This window comes from Anguilla anguilla, chromosome 17, assembly GCF_013347855.1.
Source record: "Anguilla anguilla isolate fAngAng1 chromosome 17, fAngAng1.pri, whole genome shotgun sequence".
Classification (NCBI taxonomy): domain Eukaryota; kingdom Metazoa; phylum Chordata; class Actinopteri; order Anguilliformes; family Anguillidae; genus Anguilla; species Anguilla anguilla.
Window position 1 is genome coordinate 20,532,461 of NC_049217.1, and position 17,219 is coordinate 20,549,679.

Sequence of the window (17,219 nt, forward strand, 5' to 3'; positions counted from 1 at the left end):
ACTAAGCCATTTTCAGTAGTTTATTTTTTGGTGAAAAAAATCATCCTAAACAAATTATTATTCAATACAGAAAATGTTTAAAGGTTTTAAAATACATCTGGAGGGGCACTTTAAAGATTATTACACAATCATGGATATGAAAGCACTCCTCAGCCTGCAGAGTCTGCATTGCTTTTTTGGTTAAAAAGGAGAATTCCACCACGTCACCCCCTCATTTTATGAGCCGTGGCAGCGAGAGACTGCATGCGTTTATGCGCGCTGCCTGTTTGACCTGGGATTCTGCATGCTGGCCATGCGCCTGCGCAGCATCTGCGCCTGTTGCAGCCGGTGCTGCAGTTGCTGCTGGCGCAGCTTGTGCTTGATGTTGAGGCAGAAGGGCACGGGGCACTTGTTCTCCTGGCAGTGCTTGGCGTGGTAGCAGCAGAGGGCAATGAGCTGCTTGCAGATGGGGCAGCCGCCGTTGGTCTTGCGCTTGCAGCCCTTGGTGTGCTGCACCACGCGCTTCATCTTCTGGCAGGACAGAAGGGAGCAGTTGGCGTTGCGGCACTGGCAGGCGTGCACCAGCGACTGGATGCAGCGCTGGATGCTGAGGCGCCGGGTTGCCTGAGCGCTCTCCGCTTTATTGCCAGGTGCCTGGTCATTGTTTTGCTCCATGTTCACCCGCTGGTCAGAGCTGAGAAAGAGGAAAAAGCATTTCATTATTCAACCAAGTTTTCATTCAATTAAAACTTTCCGGCATTCATAAAGCACTTTACGAAAACTGTCCAATGAAATCAAGTAAAACATTTTTGCATTAGACTGAACTATGATTTGTGGGATCTGATGATCTAATGCTCTTAATCACATGGTCTTTGCTCGATTTTTTTGGTTCTAAAGTCAGTTCATGTTTTTTCCCATCACATCTCAAACCCAGGCATGCAAGTCCACAAGTTCTTTGTGGTTCACATTTCCTCACACTACCAGGTCTCTGTCTGCCAACCGGTTCCTGTTAGATGGTTGTCAGTTCATGTCAACCTACGCGTTGAGGGAACTCTGATGAAGGCCGTGCGAGGCCACAATGCATAGGTCCAGTACGTCTTAATCTTTCTTGCCATGTTTCAATAAAGGCTTTTAAATTTACCTTCAAGAGTGCATTGGATCCCTATCTGTTGGCACTTGTATTTTTTCATAATTTTGACCGGCAAACTAAACCTTTTGATGAACTGAAAATTTCCTTTTTCCAAAGAGCAGCTTTTTGGCCATTATCTTTGTCCGTGTAGCGCTCCTTCTCTAACCTATTTAGTTAAATTGTTGTTTGGTTTCAATTCTATTTTATATTATATTTATTGTACATTTTATATTTTAAACAATTATTATATTTATTACATTATATATTCGTGTTTTCTGGTTCTTATTGGAATTAAATGTTGAAAATTGTTTCTATTGCTTGCTTCATTCTTTGTAGCCTAACTATAGCATTTTAACATTGTGCCAACCAACCCCGTGTTGGGGCTGGCAAATATTCTAATAGAATATTCTAATATAAATTATGCCAACCGACCACGGCCTCCCGAATGATGTCTATAATCTCATTCTAAAGTGAAAACCCTGACAGGCTAACGTCGGAACATTTACGACATTTTGCTAAATTATGACTGTAGAGTTGCATAGTACTTTTTGTGTGAAGACACACTCACATTAAGATAGTTCTTGTGGTGAAAACATCATCACATGTATCGGAGCTCTTGAAATAGCAGTTGTGTAAAATCTCTGATGATACTGAAAACTTGAAAAACCCTACATGCCCCATAATGTAGACAACTGTTTGTCTTCAAAGAGAAATCGAACTTATCATTATTAAATGATCAGTACACTTATCATTATTAACAATAACTTTAACATTGATGATGCAACTCAACTGAATTTGTAGCAGGGGCGCGACAGGAATATTTTTACGTTCACACAGTATGGCTACATTTTTTTAATCGCAAAAGCGCCAGTATCGCACTTCACAACTCTTCCCCATTAGTTAAGTTACTTACAGGAACGTGACAGCCAGCGTTTTGACAGAATATCTGGTCAGGTAATGTAAAACACAACATTACAAAGCAATAAAGTATCCCATTGTAATCCCAAGTATTAATTGCCCTAGAATAGTATTAAGGAAAAAAATAATAATACAAACTTATCGATACGCACCCTCTTCCTTTGTCTGTACTTCCTGTTTTTGTTCTTGTTCTTTTGGTTTTGTTTTAGCCTGTCGGTTTAAAACATTAATGGTGCATTCTCGTCACCTACTGTGCAGGAGTGCAAGTCAGGGACAGCGAGAAACGAAATCCTTCCCACCAGAGCCATTGATTCAACCAAAACTGACCACGTCTAGTTTGCAAGACCACTATCTGTTGCAAAGCCCTGCATCAGACATGTCATGCACAACAGATCTGACTAGTCAGAATTCTAACTCAGATATCTTAAAATATTATTTTGACTTGTCAAACCAGAATTAAATGTCTCCCATTATCATTCAATATGTGTGATGAGTCAATGTATATGTGACATCAACATCATTATAAATAGTTCAACCCTTTAATGTGTAATATATCACAAATAGAACGTTCTGAACTGAACATTCTCATGGTGATGTAACAAACACTACTCACAATTGAAAGCATCAGAGTTCTAGACCATGGTTGGTTGGCATAATTTATATTAGAATATTCTATTAGAATATTTGCCAGCCCCAACACGGGGTTGGTTGGCACAACGTTAAAATGCTATAGTTACAAAGATGAAATAACCAAAGGACTACATATGATTGATATACTGGAATGATCTATATTTTACTGGAAAAAAACAGCCTTTTGACTGAATTTGTAATGTGTGTTTGAATTTGGAACGTAGAATGTCAGGTTGAGAAAACGTAGGAGAGTGAAAATATCTGATATATATTAACAGTGCATTTACAATTCCGAAGGAACATTATTGGTTTTGGGGGTATTTAAGATTACATTTACTGCAGTTTTAAGGAGTACAACATGATATTTATTATTTTATCATAATAGCAAATGAAAAAAAAAAAAGTATCAGTTTATATGTTTCATGTTATTAGAAGCAATATGCTTAGCCCCAGCAACTGTTCATTTAAAATAATCTGTACATTTACATGGTTTGGAACCATAACTATAAAACATTTATTCACCAGTAAAACAAGCTAATCAAAACTTTAATGCTGCCTGAAATTGATTAGATTATGCTTATCAAATAAAACATTCTTGCAAAACTGATTTGTGTGATCTGATGATTTTCTGCTCTGAATCACGTGGTCTTTGCTTGACCTTACTGTTCATGTTTTTTCTTCATAAAAACAGGCGAACCGCGGTTCATATATTAGCACATTATTTTATTTTAATTGAATGTAGTTTTCCAGTTTAAAAAGTAGGCTATAGACAGAGCATTTTCCCACATAATATTTAATAGCCAAAGAACCAAGCACCTTCTTTCCCTATTTTTAATAAAAAGTTGTTTTCGTTTCGATTTTATGCTATACAATTTAGTTTGAAAAAATGTGTTTGATATGGCCATTTTATTTTACTAAATTTTCCAAAATGTGTTGTTTTAGCTCTAGATGATGATTTCTTTACCGTGACTTGTTCTAACGGCCGCTTGAAAGAGAAAGTGCTGATATACGTTGGCTAAGTAGATATAGGCTATCGTTTTCTTATAAAATATAGTCGATATAATAGTAGCCTTGGCTAGCCTACTTTGAGACGTGTTTTTTTAAGAGGCTTGTTATTTCATTGAAAATAAACAGCACACTTGACAGTGATGTTCGATTATTATCCATATTTCCATACCCACTTTCCTCACCTCATCCGCTACAGCAAGAGTAACGAACTATTGTTGTGTCGTTCGCGAACGATTCGGGCAAGTGTACTGTACTGTTGTGTCGTTCGGGAACGATTCAGGCAAGTGTAGTGTCGTTCGAGAACGAGTCGGGGCGGTCGTAGTACGTTCAGTGAATGAATCACTGAACCGAGAACGATAGTCAGTCTGTGAACTACCAGTTCACGTTCGCGAACGAATCGTTTCACGACGTGATTCAGTACACTTCGTTCACTCAAAAGATCCGTTCTTTTGAACGAATCGTTCGCGAACGACCCAACACTATACAGTATTTGATGTATAGACCAGAGACTGTAAAAAATAGTTGGTATAAGTATAGACCAATTAGATGTGACTGGGAACTGTAATAAAAGAGATAAGCAACAAACTGGATCGCCTGTATACATGAGGCAAGGTAGAACTATATGTCTATGGGTAAAACTGCCTGTTCTTGGCGCCATTCTGAGAGTGGCATAGCCTACTGTAGCTACAAACTACACTGTGTAGTTGGCAACCAGTGAATCTTGTACATAAGGATATAATACAAGCCATCAGTTCATTAAACACATGGACTGTCTTGAAACCTTCCCTTCTTTAATTCACTTCGAAGTTATCCAAGGACATCTTCCAAGTCGCTAGCTACGATAGTTGTACAACACTAAGAACAAAAGGGAAAGTCAGTGTTACCAGGATTCGTTATATATTTCAAATAAGCCTAAACAACCAAATCATTTTATTTAGAATAAACGTATTATAGTACAACACGACACTTGTCATGTACCATTGTTCCAGTTAGTAAAGGATATGGGTTAATATAATTTGCCGTATAGGTATCCTCGACGCTCTACAACACAACAACAATGGCCGACTATAAAGTATAGCGAAGTTGTTTGAATGAATGCCTGAAGGTCCTTTGAAAGAAAACAAATTGGGGTCCTGGCGTTTTGTTTTTTTAAAAGCTTCGTATAAGCGTAGTGTGCTACTAATTAGCTACATTACGGAATAGTGCTTAATCTACCTAACTGCAACTGGTAAAGCGGTGGAATATTGGCCAATTGAATTACTTCATAGACTACATTGTTTCTAAAGTAAGATCGCAGCTAGTTTACCTAGCTATCCAACTAACGTTACAGTACACTTAGATAGCTAACGTTGGTGGTCGGTCCCGTGGGCAGCAGTCATAGTTAATTTACATAGCTAGCTATTTCTTTGTTTAATCGATATTTTAAAAGCAACTTGAATAGTGTTGGACTATGCACAATGGCAGCCAAAGGACGTTGGCTAGCTAACGTTAGCAATCGATTACATCTGGTTAGCAATAACCGTCTCGCTCACCCTGCTGCAAGGCTGTAGCTAAGTATAGCATTCTAGCTAATTAACGTTAGTATACTTGTGGAAACGACCGAGTTAATTTAATTGTCACGTCGTTAGTGTACTCAAATAAAATAAAATAGATAACGTTATGTCCTCACGATGTTGAGTCTATCGGTGCTTAAGTTAGGTAACATCACTGGCTAGCTAGTCTAGCGAATTGTTTGACGCTGATATACGTTTACGCGACCCCATTTTTATCCAACGTGTAATTTAACCGAGTAGCGTACCTAATATATTTGCTAGTAGTACAGTCGTTAACGACACGTTGCGCCGACAGTGCTGGCTGCACTTACTAGTTTACCTGGAAACTTTTGTAAATGTTGAACTTTGATTACTTTTCTCGCTATTTTTTTTTTTAACTTTAGCATACAGTAACCGACGCAGGTTTTGTTTGTTTAGTGTGTGTTGACTACTTTAGTTAGTACATGTATGTCTGAAAAGTGGAGTTGGCACACGGGTTACGTTAATTTCACGGACATAGTCCGAACTGAAGCCAGGAGGGCCTCGCTTGGAACATCAGATGTGAAAATTAACTTGCGTACTAACTGGACTAGTTCAGTTTATTAGCTTCAGTCATTTGTTAAATTCATAGCTTACACTTATAAAAGAACGATTACAGTAGAATAATCGCGTTTATCCAGTTGTCAGCAATTACTAACCTGCAAGATGGCACAACAGTTAACTAACGTTGCCATTTGGAAACTTGTTCGCGCAAATTGTGCCAATTGGCGAACTATTAATTTACACACAATGGCTAACGTCAGGGAAATGCTTGTAGGCTATGTGTGGAATTCAATTAATTGAATAGCTAGTTAACTGTTAACTTACTTGGTACAAAAGTTTATTTCAGATGAACAGGGTTAACTAACTAACTAGCTAGTGTTGTGGACAAGACACTATCCACTAAATGTGACCAGGACTGTCCAGTCTTATCCGAAAAGGGTCGATGTTGGTGCTGGGTTTTGTTTTAGCTCAGCACTAAGACACCTTGAATCAAATAATGAACCAATCAAGGACATGATAGTTCTAGTCAGGTGCCTTAGTGGTGGGCTAGAATAAAAACCTGCACCCACATCGACCGTTTATAGATAGTCAAATAACTAGACTCTTCCACTGTCGCTTGTCCGTATAGCGGCATGATATAAACACAGTGAATCCCAAGCCTGTTCCTGGAGATCAACCATAACTGTTGCTTTTCATTTCAACCCTAATTCGCCACACCTGATTGTACTAATTAGCAGCTCAACGGGATGTCAAGCTGTTGAATGAGGCGAGCTTTGTTAGGGTTGAAGTGAAAATATTCAGGACGGTTTACCTCCAGGAACAGGGTTGGGAACCACTGATGTAACGGTATGGATCAAGCTTGCCTAGCTCTCCGCTAATTCTCTAAACTGTATTGTCTCCACAGGACGGTGTTCATGTGTGGCCATGTCAGGAATCGCTCTCAGTAGACTGTCGCAAGAGCGCAAAGCCTGGAGAAAAGACCACCCATTTGTAAGTATCCAGTTTTGAATTTGTTGCTGACTGTGCATTTACTGGAAAATTGGGAGAATTGTTCGTTTTAAATTTTTTTAACGGGCCTTAAGGGCTCAACACCAAACCCATTCAAGCATTCTTCAAACACCAAACTAATATGTGGTATTGAACACAAAATAAATTTGTCTATAAGATTAACTGTACAGGTATAGTCCTTTCCTCTTTTTTAACTGAGTGTGTGTGTGTGCGCCAATTAAAAGATGAGAAAATTGGTTTATTTAACATGTTTTTTGTAAACTATGATCCACAAAAACATTATGCCATATTAAATCTTAAATGTATTGCCAGAGGGTGTAAAATGGTTAAGTGAACCATTCTAAATAACTATTAAAATAATATTGTTACTTTACAAACAGTATATCAAATCAAGCACTGTAATTTGTTATTTGTAAACTTTTAACAAAGTTGTCATGTTATAAAAGTTTTGTTTGAATGAAGTGTGAGGTTGTCTTGTCCTCCATGCTACACTAACGGGTATTTTCTTATTAGCTGTATAAGCAGATTGTCTGTCTGTAAAAGAGTCCAGTACAACGTTCTCTGGATAAGTCTACTAAATCTCAAGAAAGTTAAATGTGAAATGAATATGTGGGTTGCTGGCAAGGAAGTAAGCAGTTTTGTAGTCATTGGATACAGGGTTTTTAGTTGACAGCTGGTTATCTTCCTTTGGTGAAATTTGCCAACCCCTCAGTTAATCCCTCCCGTGTCCTCTCTTGCTCTCATCATGTCCTTTCAACCAATCCAGGGTTTTGTTGCTGTTCCCACCAAGAACCCTGATGGCACTCTCAACCTCATGAACTGGGAATGTGCTATTCCAGGGAAAAAGGGGGTGAGTGATGGAACAGAAAGGTTAATTCACCATTTATGGTTGCAGCACTCCACAAAAGAGTTCATTACATGCCATTAGAAGATTGCTTGATGATGGTTAATACAGCATGCAATTTCATGAGTCATTTTCACTGAAAGGCCGTCGAGGGGCATTCTAACTTCTTCAGTTTCCTAGGGGATGAACCGTCGTTTAACGGCAGCACAGACAAGCTCTTGAGTGTCAGCAAATAGCATTCACTTGTGTTTGATAGCCTTGGTGCAGTGTGGGGGAAGAAAACAGCCCCGGCCTGGGCCAGAAACGCCAGGGTCGCTCTCTTCCACACTGTTGAAGACTTCTTCAAAGTATGCACAATTCACAGAGTCTGATGTAACTGGGTTTATTGTAAGTGAATCAGAGATTACATACAAGAACCCGGGCTGATCTGCGCAGTTCAATACAAACAACAGTCATTCACAAAGCAAAGAGAGTACATCCAGTCATTCCACAAACACTCTCCAAACACTCTCCAGACACTGCAAAAACACGCTAAAATTCCCAGGGGCTAGACACTTCATTTTGTCCATTTTTGCTAGCCCCTCCTGTTGTGGAGCTTAAACTTGGTACTTCCCACTTATTTTCTTTGTTTCTTAGGTCTTATTCTTGACACCATTATCTCCCAATTCTCAGACACCATTATTTACGAGCCCCCTCCTTTCTTTATTTAAAAAAAATAGGTACTCCCTTCTCCCATCTAAATCTCCCTCCCCTTTCTGTCACAAATCATGTATTCAGACAACACATTTGTGTGAAAGGCCTAGTTTGCGTGACAAGCTGTGTTCACATTACGTATGTTTTTACTGCATATGTTTGGTATGTAGTGCTTACTGCTACAGATCATTAATCTTATGGCCAGGGTCCGACCTTTGTCAGCTCTGCGCGCACTCCCTTTGCTAGTCGTATAATCCATGGTGGCTGGTACATCTCAAATACATTTCTTTCCCACATACATTGGGCTAGTGCTCTTTGAATACATTTCTTTCCCACAGCAGCTTTGGAGGGTTCTTTCTAGTTGGGTCCGGTTGGGTGTTGGCTCCAGTTTTAGGCAATTATAATGGCTTCTCTGGTGTGTACTGTGAAACTGAAACATGCAGTTGTTCTTTGCATTTTTTCAGACCCTTTGGGAAGGAGGCCAGTATAAACTGAGGATGCTGTTTAAAGATGACTACCCATCCTCTCCTCCAAAATGTGAGTGTTATCTCTCCACACAAGGGTGCTGTTGACTCTGCCCCAAATTTTAGTTCAGACTAGGGTTGCAAAATTCCGGGAATATTCAAGGATGGAAACTTTCCATGGGAATTTATGGGAATTAACGGTAATTTATGGGAATTAATGGAAAATAATGGGAATAAAATGGAAATATAGCCCTATTTGCTCAGGCTGCATTTACCATGTCATATGCAGATAGAAACAAACCTTTCACCATATCATAAGCAGACAATTGCAAACATTCTCTATGACCCCCCCTCCAAAAAAAAGACTTTTCTCTTAACACCTAAAGAAAACCCCTAAAAACAGTCTTCCGAGTGTTGTTTTATAATTCTATTTAAATAGACAGTTGAAGCGTGAGTTTTTAGGAAAAAGTCAAGGAATGACAGACATGTGGAATAAACATTAACAAAACATATCCCATTTTACTGCGCAAGGGGACCCCACGGTTCTAGTGATGAGCAGTATACCATGAGTAGTGCCAAGTCACGTCGGCAGCACACTACCTGACCAAAGATGGAAAGTTTTGAAGAGAACCTAACCGCTTGTCCAAAATGACCAATATTTATACGATGTCTTCATGCCACTTCACAGCGATAAAAATATCCTACTTATCAGACTGTGTTAATTTCATCAACGAAAAATATTCCTTACGACTCCTTTTTTCATGACGAGAACAAAACAACGAAATAACAATTCAGAACAGGCCTTAGGGTTTAAAGTGAACAACTCATTCATAAAATAAATGTTTTACAATAAAGAATGAATGGAAATAGATTAATGAAAACTCCTCAATTAGCATGCTCAATTAAGCTACATCACATGGTAACAGCTAGCTAGCAGAAGGTGTTAACAAAACTACTTTGCATTAGGCTACTATCTGCCGGTTAACTGAAATATCATAAAAAATATAAAATATATTCACTCCAGTAATATAATCAAAACTTCCCTGAAAGCATGTAGTCCTTTGGCTCAGACAGTGCGGTAGTGCTGGCGGAATGTGGGCTGCACACGTGATGGGAGAATGCACTGTGCATGCAGAGGGTTGTAATTTTACTGAATTCCTATTTAAAGGTGCAGTGTGTAGAATTTAGTGGCGTCTAGCAGTGAGGTTGCAGATTGCAACCAACTGAATACCCCCCCTCACCTCCTCTCACCCCTCCCTTTCCAACAACGTAGGAGAAGCTATGGTGGCCTGTAAGTTCCAAAAATGATGTCATCATCTATGACCGCATCGAGTAGCCAAGTGTCAAGTGATGAGGTTCCTTGATAGATTTATAAATTGTATTTAGTTATTTAGTCTGTAAAACTATAGGTCATAGCTTACAAGCAAGATAGCGATTATGATTGTTAATTGTTCCGCCTTGTGGTAGCATTTTATTGCTAACGTTAGCTGCTGTGCATGGTAAATCATAGGAAGACATGATGCGTCACAAAAACTATTACACTAGTAACTAACGCTTACATTAGTGTGAAATATCCTCATTATAAAATACCACTAACCTATTTAAAGACACTCAATTTCAAAAATAACGTATATAACCGAAATAGTTTGAGCAGTAATACTTATAGCAATGATGAAATCTTTGCTATGTAAGTATTAACTAGAAAACAATGTCAGCTAGGCCTATCGGCAAACATATGGCTTAGCTATTCCCAGAAGAAAAATCGTTAACGTTTCGTTAGGTGCAGCATATTTTACTGCTACCAATGAAACGCTATTCCAAAAGCAAAATTAGACATGTTATACATCGTTCGAAAGTTTATACTCTCGCCTACTGAATAAAGGGATTGTCAATCAAGCCAGACTGTACTAAAAAGAGCAACAATGCCGCAAACAACACGTGTGGTATTACGCACAGCTATTTTGGAAGGTACCCAGGCAAATGCGCCCCCTCTAGAGCCGTTCGTCCGCTCTGGGCTACTGTTGAAACATGGCGGTGCAACATGGTGGCCTCCATGGAAGAGGACACAACGATTCTTATTTTCATGGGATTATACACTAATTAAAACATACTTATGAATATTATATTCCATTTCTGACAAGTCCGTTCCGCTAGATGCCACTAAATTCTACACACCTTTGCACCTTTAAAGGGATGCTGGCAAATTATCAGTACATATGATGGAAGAGTGCGCTGCTGAATGCAGTGCATGGTTACAATTCAATTAAATGGTAATCCTTTTAACCAAAACAGACCTAAGACCTAGTATTGCTTTTTTATGCGTATTCCCCCCCAAATAAGTTCACTGTTAAAAGGTAAGATTTCTATAATGAAATTGTGCAAAATTCCCGAGCTTAACTTCCCTTCCAAAATCTCTGGAAATTTACCGGAAATATTCCGACCCTTTGCGACCCTAGTTCAGACAATGCTGGACAGCATTCCAATTCACTGGAGGCAGATTTAAAGGAGTACTGGGCTACAGTAGAGTACCAGTACTTGGTGTCTTACTGACAAAACTGTAATGTATACTGTATATACCTTGGAATCCTTCAGCTAGCATACAGTGCAAAACTGATTGAATAATGATAACTGTGTGAATTATGAAAAATTGCATGAAGGGAATGTAAATGTTGTTGTTTGTGAGATTATGTAACCATTTTTAACTGAAATAATATATGTATGTATATATCAGTTAAAAATGGTGTGTGTATATATATTTATATATATATATTTTTTTTTAAATTTAATTTAATTTATTTTTTTATTTTTTCCAGGCAAGTTTGAACCACCCATCTTTCACCCAAATGTCTACCCGTCTGGCACCGTCTGTCTGTCCATCCTGGAGGAAGATAAGGACTGGAGGCCGGCCATCACCATCAAGCAGGTCAGACAGCAACAGCTGACAGTCTGGGACCAGGAGAGCGGCTCACTGCCCTGCCAAACTTGCTGTGGTGCCGCTTTTAGAGGCTAGTTTAGAGCCGGCGGCATGGTCACTGTCACTCATCTGTGCCGATACGATTTCTGCTGTTTGCTTTTGTTTGTACCATCAGTCGTATGTACACTGGCTTTATTATGAAGACTCAAATTGCATTATATGTTTTATCGTGTGTTGGTATGTATAATATGTGATATGTGTACATGTGTCTTGCAGATCTTGTTGGGTATCCAGGAGCTTCTTAATGAACCCAACATACAGGATCCTGCCCAAGCAGAAGCTTACACAATATACTGGTGAGTGAGGACTTATTTCACAGTACGGTAAGTAAATAAGTGCTGTGTGCAAAAAGGTTTCAGTGCCTCACGTTTTACTGTTTTTGCTCTATTCAGTCAAAACAGAATGGACTACGAGAAGAGGGTGAGGGCACAAGCCAAAAAGTTTGCCCCTACATAGGGCTGTGTGACCTCTGACCTTTGAGTTCAAACTACAGTACTGGAAAAGCCCTTGACAGACAAGGAGACAAGTGCAACTGAAGACTGAAAGACGAAGGAACATTGTGGAGGGGGGACAGCACAGGGCACATGTACATGTGTATATATATATAAATATGGAGAGTTATAGACATTTTATTTTATTGTTTTAGCAATTTAATGTGTCTTCATAATTATAAAATTGTGTGAATTCTAAAATTAAAGACTATTAAAAAATACTTTGTCTTCTGCATCTCATTGTAAGAGAAAATCCTCACTTGAATCCTCACTGCCTGAGTGTAGTTCTAAATGTCCAAATTGTGACCTCTTGCAATTCTACCATGACCAAAATCCATACCAAAATCTTTATTAAAGGATTATTTATTTTGAATACTATTTGATACATTTTAAATGAAATTCCTTGCTCAATTGTCCATGAATTTATCCATTCATGTTTCAATCTGTACGCAAGTTTATTTGGTTGTGGTTTCCTCTCGTATACCCAGTCATACATGCTACTTTGTGCTGACCTGCAGTAATCACACAGATATTGAAATTATTTTGGTCTGCATCTCCCTTGGGTGCCAAATGATTTATTGAGCTCACATGTTTCAGACTCCAAATCCCTAACATTGCTAACTGAAATAATGACACACTGTTGGGAGTTGGTGACACCTCAGAGAGGAGCACCTTCACAGGTACTTCAGCCCCGCGGCGGAATAGCGTCCTCACGATTAATAAGCAGTGCCTGCCAAAAGACGCAAACTTTGAATTGCACCAGCTCTAAGCGTGTTGTAGGTAGGAGATCACACTGACCAACTGCAATGTAGTTGGTGATGTCATCATTAGTGGGAGTCCATGAATACAGTTAAAAACATTGTTTCATGTTAGCAGGAAGCTGTTTGGAAAGTATGAGACAATTCAACATTTATAAATTCTCAGTATGTCAGAAAAAATAGAGTTCCTTCCTTGGGCGTGTGCTTGAGCCAGCAGTAATTTACCATGAATGCGCCCCCCTCCCTAAAGTGTTGGTGTACGCCGAAAGCCATTTTCATTCCTACCAATCACTTCACCTGCTGATTTAACAAATTAGTGCCCTCCTCTCTGGTTGAGGGTGTGTTAGTTAGTAACCTTGTATGCAGCATATGAATGTAATCTGGGGTAAAAGCACTTGCGTAACTGTTCAGTGGAATCCCATGTCACCTCCCTGATGGTGAAAGCGGAAAATGTTATTGCAACACATGGGAGGAGTCACTGGTGATATTACAGTCACCAGGCTGTTTTCGGACAGTCTGGATGCTGAACTGAGTGAAATGGGCCTCCATCATGCACGTAGGCACGGGTCAGGTTTGTGTGAGCGCCTGGTCTACAGCAGTCAGCCTGTGCTCTGAGTGTGAAAGCTGAGTTAATTCCCAGAATTGCATTCTTCACCGAAGCTCCAGATTATCATCATATACGTTACGTTTTCTGTTTTGAAAACTGTTGGCTGTGGATGATTGAGCTGATTATTGACACTTCCTTATGCCTCAGATGGAAGCAGAGAGATAAGGAAATTACTCCGAACTCCAGTACATATCGGGCTAGGTCCCCGAAGAAGTGAACCCTGTTCTGTTTCCCATGATTCAATTTGTGTTTGTCATCTTTACAATATTCAAAGCCTCATTCAACTTGTTTAAGTTCAAGTCACACTGAATGGTGTGTGGCATAACCAGCAGTGGCTGAACCCAGGGAAGATATCAGTTATATTTTTTAGTTTAGGAGAAGCATGCTTTACTTGCATTTCACCTAACATGAGCACTTGTGGGCAAGAACAGGACAGGCAGAAAGGCAAGGATGGGCAGTAGCAGGCAATGGGGGGAAAATTGCCAAAACTTGCTCCAGAGGGGCAAATGGGCTGGTGCTCCAGCACCATTAGGACCCTATTTGTGCATGAGGCAGGCTGGAAGGAACAAAGGACTGGACCTTGCACACTCTGCTTGTCTCCCTCACCCAGAATGCTGTACACCCCAAAAACACAACACATTTAAAAAATAGATGTCACTTTTTTTGGTAGTGTTCTGTGTTTCAGTGACTGTGGTGGTTGGTTTCCAGGATGTAAAACTCCCCCTCCCTCCCTTTCTTTCTCTCCTCCCCATCTCTCTATCTCAATTCTGCTTTCTATATGTAGTCTGACTATATATACCTTGGTTGCACCTTGAGGGCAATAATGCTTTCAGAGTTTCACAATGGCTTTTACAATGGAATCTGTCTGCTTCCCATAATATATAATAATAATAATAATAATAAAATAATAATAATCATCATTTTGTGAAGATTTGTAAACGCTACGGGGTGGTCATTTTGACACATATTTGAGTTTTACTGGCCAGAAGACAAATAAATGGGAAACCAAGTCATCTTAAATAAAATGACAAAACATTTTGAACAATGTTACAGTTATGCCAACCATTGTTTGGGTTGTTGTTCTGGATGAAGGAGGGATAGTGTACAGCATGAGGGTTGATGTGTGCCATTATGAAAAACCCCCAGTGTGATATTTACTGAAGCAATTCAGGTTGTGCCTTGCTCAAGGGTACAATGGCAGTGTTTCACCTGAGAATTTAACCTATAACCTTGGAGGTGAAAGTCCTGTTCCCTAACTATTATAACACACTGTTGTCCCCAGTGCAGTATATGAGTGCAACCCTGACACAGGTTAAATGACAGCACAGGAATGGAGTGTGGTTTATGCTTGATCGAAAAAAGGATAAGAATGAGTTTAAAAAAAAGATAAGAAAAAAATCCCAGCGGAAGAAGGGGTTTTCAGCACTGACGTTAGCCTGCAGCAGCTGTCATGTCCGTTTAAACAAAGTGAGAAAATGTCTGCAAACCACATCCTTAACCGAAAAAAAATAGTATCAGATGTTACCTGGGACCAAAAGATTAAACAAACTGCGGCAGTGAAGACAGTTCATCAAACTCATTTTTATTTGTCGTTACCCAACTTTATTGTACTTTTGCTAATTGTATATTGGTGTTGTATGTTTTTTTTATGTTCTTGCAGTAAAAATGTCACAAAGGGTTATGAATTATGATTAGTAAAGTACAAGCTAAGCAGACCATACTGGTACGTCAATGTATTGATAAAATTGATTACATTTGTAAGGAGGGTGGCTGCCACTTCCTCTACTTGTCGCCAGAGGGCAACATAATCATTGGCTGCTGCTTCCTCCACTGGTGGCCAGAGGGTGACATTGTGATTGTATTTTGTGTTCTGTTGACTTATTGCTTTCACCTATGTTGATCTGTGATTCTTTGCACCTGTGTTCTTCCCTATATTAGTTCTCCCTTCTGTTGTGTTCATTGCTTAGTATTGAGTTTGCCTGCCTCTGTGTAAGTCTCGAGTAAAAACCTGTATTTCTGGAAAAGAAGCCTGCATTAAAAGTTTTCTTTTGAAAAATCTACTTTGTTTGTCAAGCCTCCTCTGCTCTTGGGTCCACCACACTCCTAGTCAAGTGGGTTAGTGGTTAGTGTACAGGACTCCCAGCCAGGAGAATCTGGGTTCAAGCCTCTGTCGGGGAACCACCCATAACAGCAACACTAAGCCAAACATGGACCCAGCAGAGTGTGAACAGCTGCGAACAGCGCTGGTGAGCCAAGGAGACATGGTGGGGAGACATGAACGGATGCTCCAGCAGATCGTCTCCAACCTGCAGTCCCTCACCGAGGCCTTCCGGCTGACCCCGCAAGGACAGCAACCTCCTACCCCAGGGCAGTGCTCCCTGCCTGCCATCTCCAGAGCGATATGACGGGAATCCAGGGAGGTGCCGGGGGTTTCTGATCCAATGCTCCCTGGCCTTCGAGCTTCAAGCTGCCGAGTTTCCCACTGTCCTACCGCCCAGGGTCCAAGAATAAAAAACCTGATGCTCTCTCTAGGCAGTTTGATCCTCCTGACCTGAATACAGCCCCAGAGCCCATCCTCCCGAGGTCCCGAATAGTGGCACCGGTCCATTGGGGTATTGAGGCAGTCGTCAGGAGAGTGCAGCAGGAACCAGACCCAGGTAACAGTTCACCAGGCTGCCTCTTTGTTCCTAAGGCTGTACGCTCTAATGTTTTGGAGTGGGGGCATGCTTCACGACTCACTGGGCACCCAGGGGCTGCACGGACCTTGGACTTCCTCAGGAGGCAGTTCTGGTGGTCGAACATGGAGAGGGACGTTCGATCCTTTGTAGCAGCCTGTTCCATCTGTGCCCAAAATAAGAGCTCCAAGCTGTGCCCTCAAGGTATGCTGTACCCCCTTCCCATTCCCTCCCACCCTTGGTCTCACATCTCCATGGAATTTGTCACCGGATTACCATCTTCCCAAGGTCATACTGTCATTCTGTTGGTGGTGGACCGGTTCTCAAAGGCCTGTCATTTTATAGCCCTGCCCAAACTCCCCTTGGCTCGAGAGACTGCAGAGATTATGATGCAACATGTCTTCAGATTACACGGTTTCCCCCAGGATATTGTCTCGGATCGGGGTCCCCAGTTCACTTCCCAGTTTTGGAAGGATTTCTGTCGACTCATTGGGGCTTCCGTGAGTCTCTCGTCTGGCTTTCACCCCCAGTCCAACGGTCAGACGGAAAGAGCTAACCAAGAACTGGAGAAGACCCTAAGGTGCCTCGTCGCGACAAATCTGGCATCCTGGAGCAGTCACCTCGTCTGGGTTGAATTTGCACACAACACCTTGCACCACTCTTCCACTGGTATGTCCCCATTTAAGTGTCTGTATGGTTACCAACCCCCCTTGTTCCCTAAGCAGGAGTCAGAGGTAGAGGTGTCGTCGGCAGAGCGGTTGGTCCGGCGCTGTCATCTGACACGGAGGAGGGCACAGGTGGCCTTGCAAAAGCGCCAAGCGCCAAGCCAACCATCTTCGGAGAGTTGGGCCATCTCTCTGTCCTGGGCAGAGGGTCTGGCTCTCCACTCAGGACCTTCCTCTACGAGTGGAGTCCCGGAAGCTGGCACCTCGTTACATTGGGCCCTTTAAGATTCTCTGGAAGGTC

At 40.8% G+C, this 17,219-nt stretch overlaps 2 protein-coding genes across 6 annotated transcripts; one reads left to right on the forward strand and one right to left on the reverse strand.

Annotated features, from left to right (window-relative positions):
* Positions 1-2: 2 nt before the first annotated feature.
* LOC118216287 (histone acetyltransferase p300-like) lies at positions 3-2,199 on the reverse strand. Its single transcript, XM_035397375.1, has 2 exons — positions 2,165-2,199; positions 3-673 (listed from the first exon to the last, which is right to left on the reverse strand). Exon 2 carries the CDS (start codon positions 652-654, stop codon positions 250-252), a length of 405 nt encoding a protein of 134 aa, XP_035253266.1. The 5' UTR covers positions 655-673; positions 2,165-2,199; the 3' UTR covers positions 3-249.
* A 2,580-nt stretch (positions 2,200-4,779) lies between these two features.
* On the forward strand, positions 4,780-12,434 carry LOC118216285 (SUMO-conjugating enzyme UBC9-like). 5 transcript variants are annotated; one of them, XM_035397371.1, is made up of 7 exons: positions 4,780-4,949; positions 6,644-6,729; positions 7,514-7,597; positions 8,749-8,821; positions 11,562-11,671; positions 11,939-12,018; positions 12,115-12,434. In XM_035397371.1, exons 2-7 carry the CDS (start codon positions 6,664-6,666, stop codon positions 12,176-12,178), a joined length of 477 nt encoding a protein of 158 aa, XP_035253262.1. In that variant the 5' UTR covers positions 4,780-4,949; positions 6,644-6,663; the 3' UTR covers positions 12,179-12,434. The 5 variants fall into 5 exon arrangements, with proteins under 5 accessions (XP_035253262.1, XP_035253263.1, XP_035253261.1 ...); XM_035397372.1 differs by lacking the exon at positions 4,780-4,949 and adding an exon at positions 5,001-5,172; XM_035397370.1 differs by lacking the exon at positions 4,780-4,949 and adding an exon at positions 5,320-5,362.
* Positions 12,435-17,219: the final 4,785 nt, after the last annotated feature.

Bases quoted from the DNA above. Each gene is read 5' to 3' on its own strand.
- LOC118216285 (XM_035397370.1), top strand. From the start codon at position 5,335: ATGTTGAGTCTATCGGTGCTTAAGTTAG. The intron at 6,730-7,513 runs GTAAGTATCCAG...CAACCAATCCAG, and splicing joins GGAGAAAAGACCACCCATTT to GGTTTTGTTGCTGTTCCCAC. The intron at 11,672-11,938 runs GTCAGACAGCAA...TGTGTCTTGCAG, and splicing joins CGGCCATCACCATCAAGCAG to ATCTTGTTGGGTATCCAGGA.
- LOC118216287 (XM_035397375.1), bottom strand. From the start codon at position 654: ATGGAGCAAAACAATGACCAGGCACCTGGCAATAAAGCGGAGAGCGCT.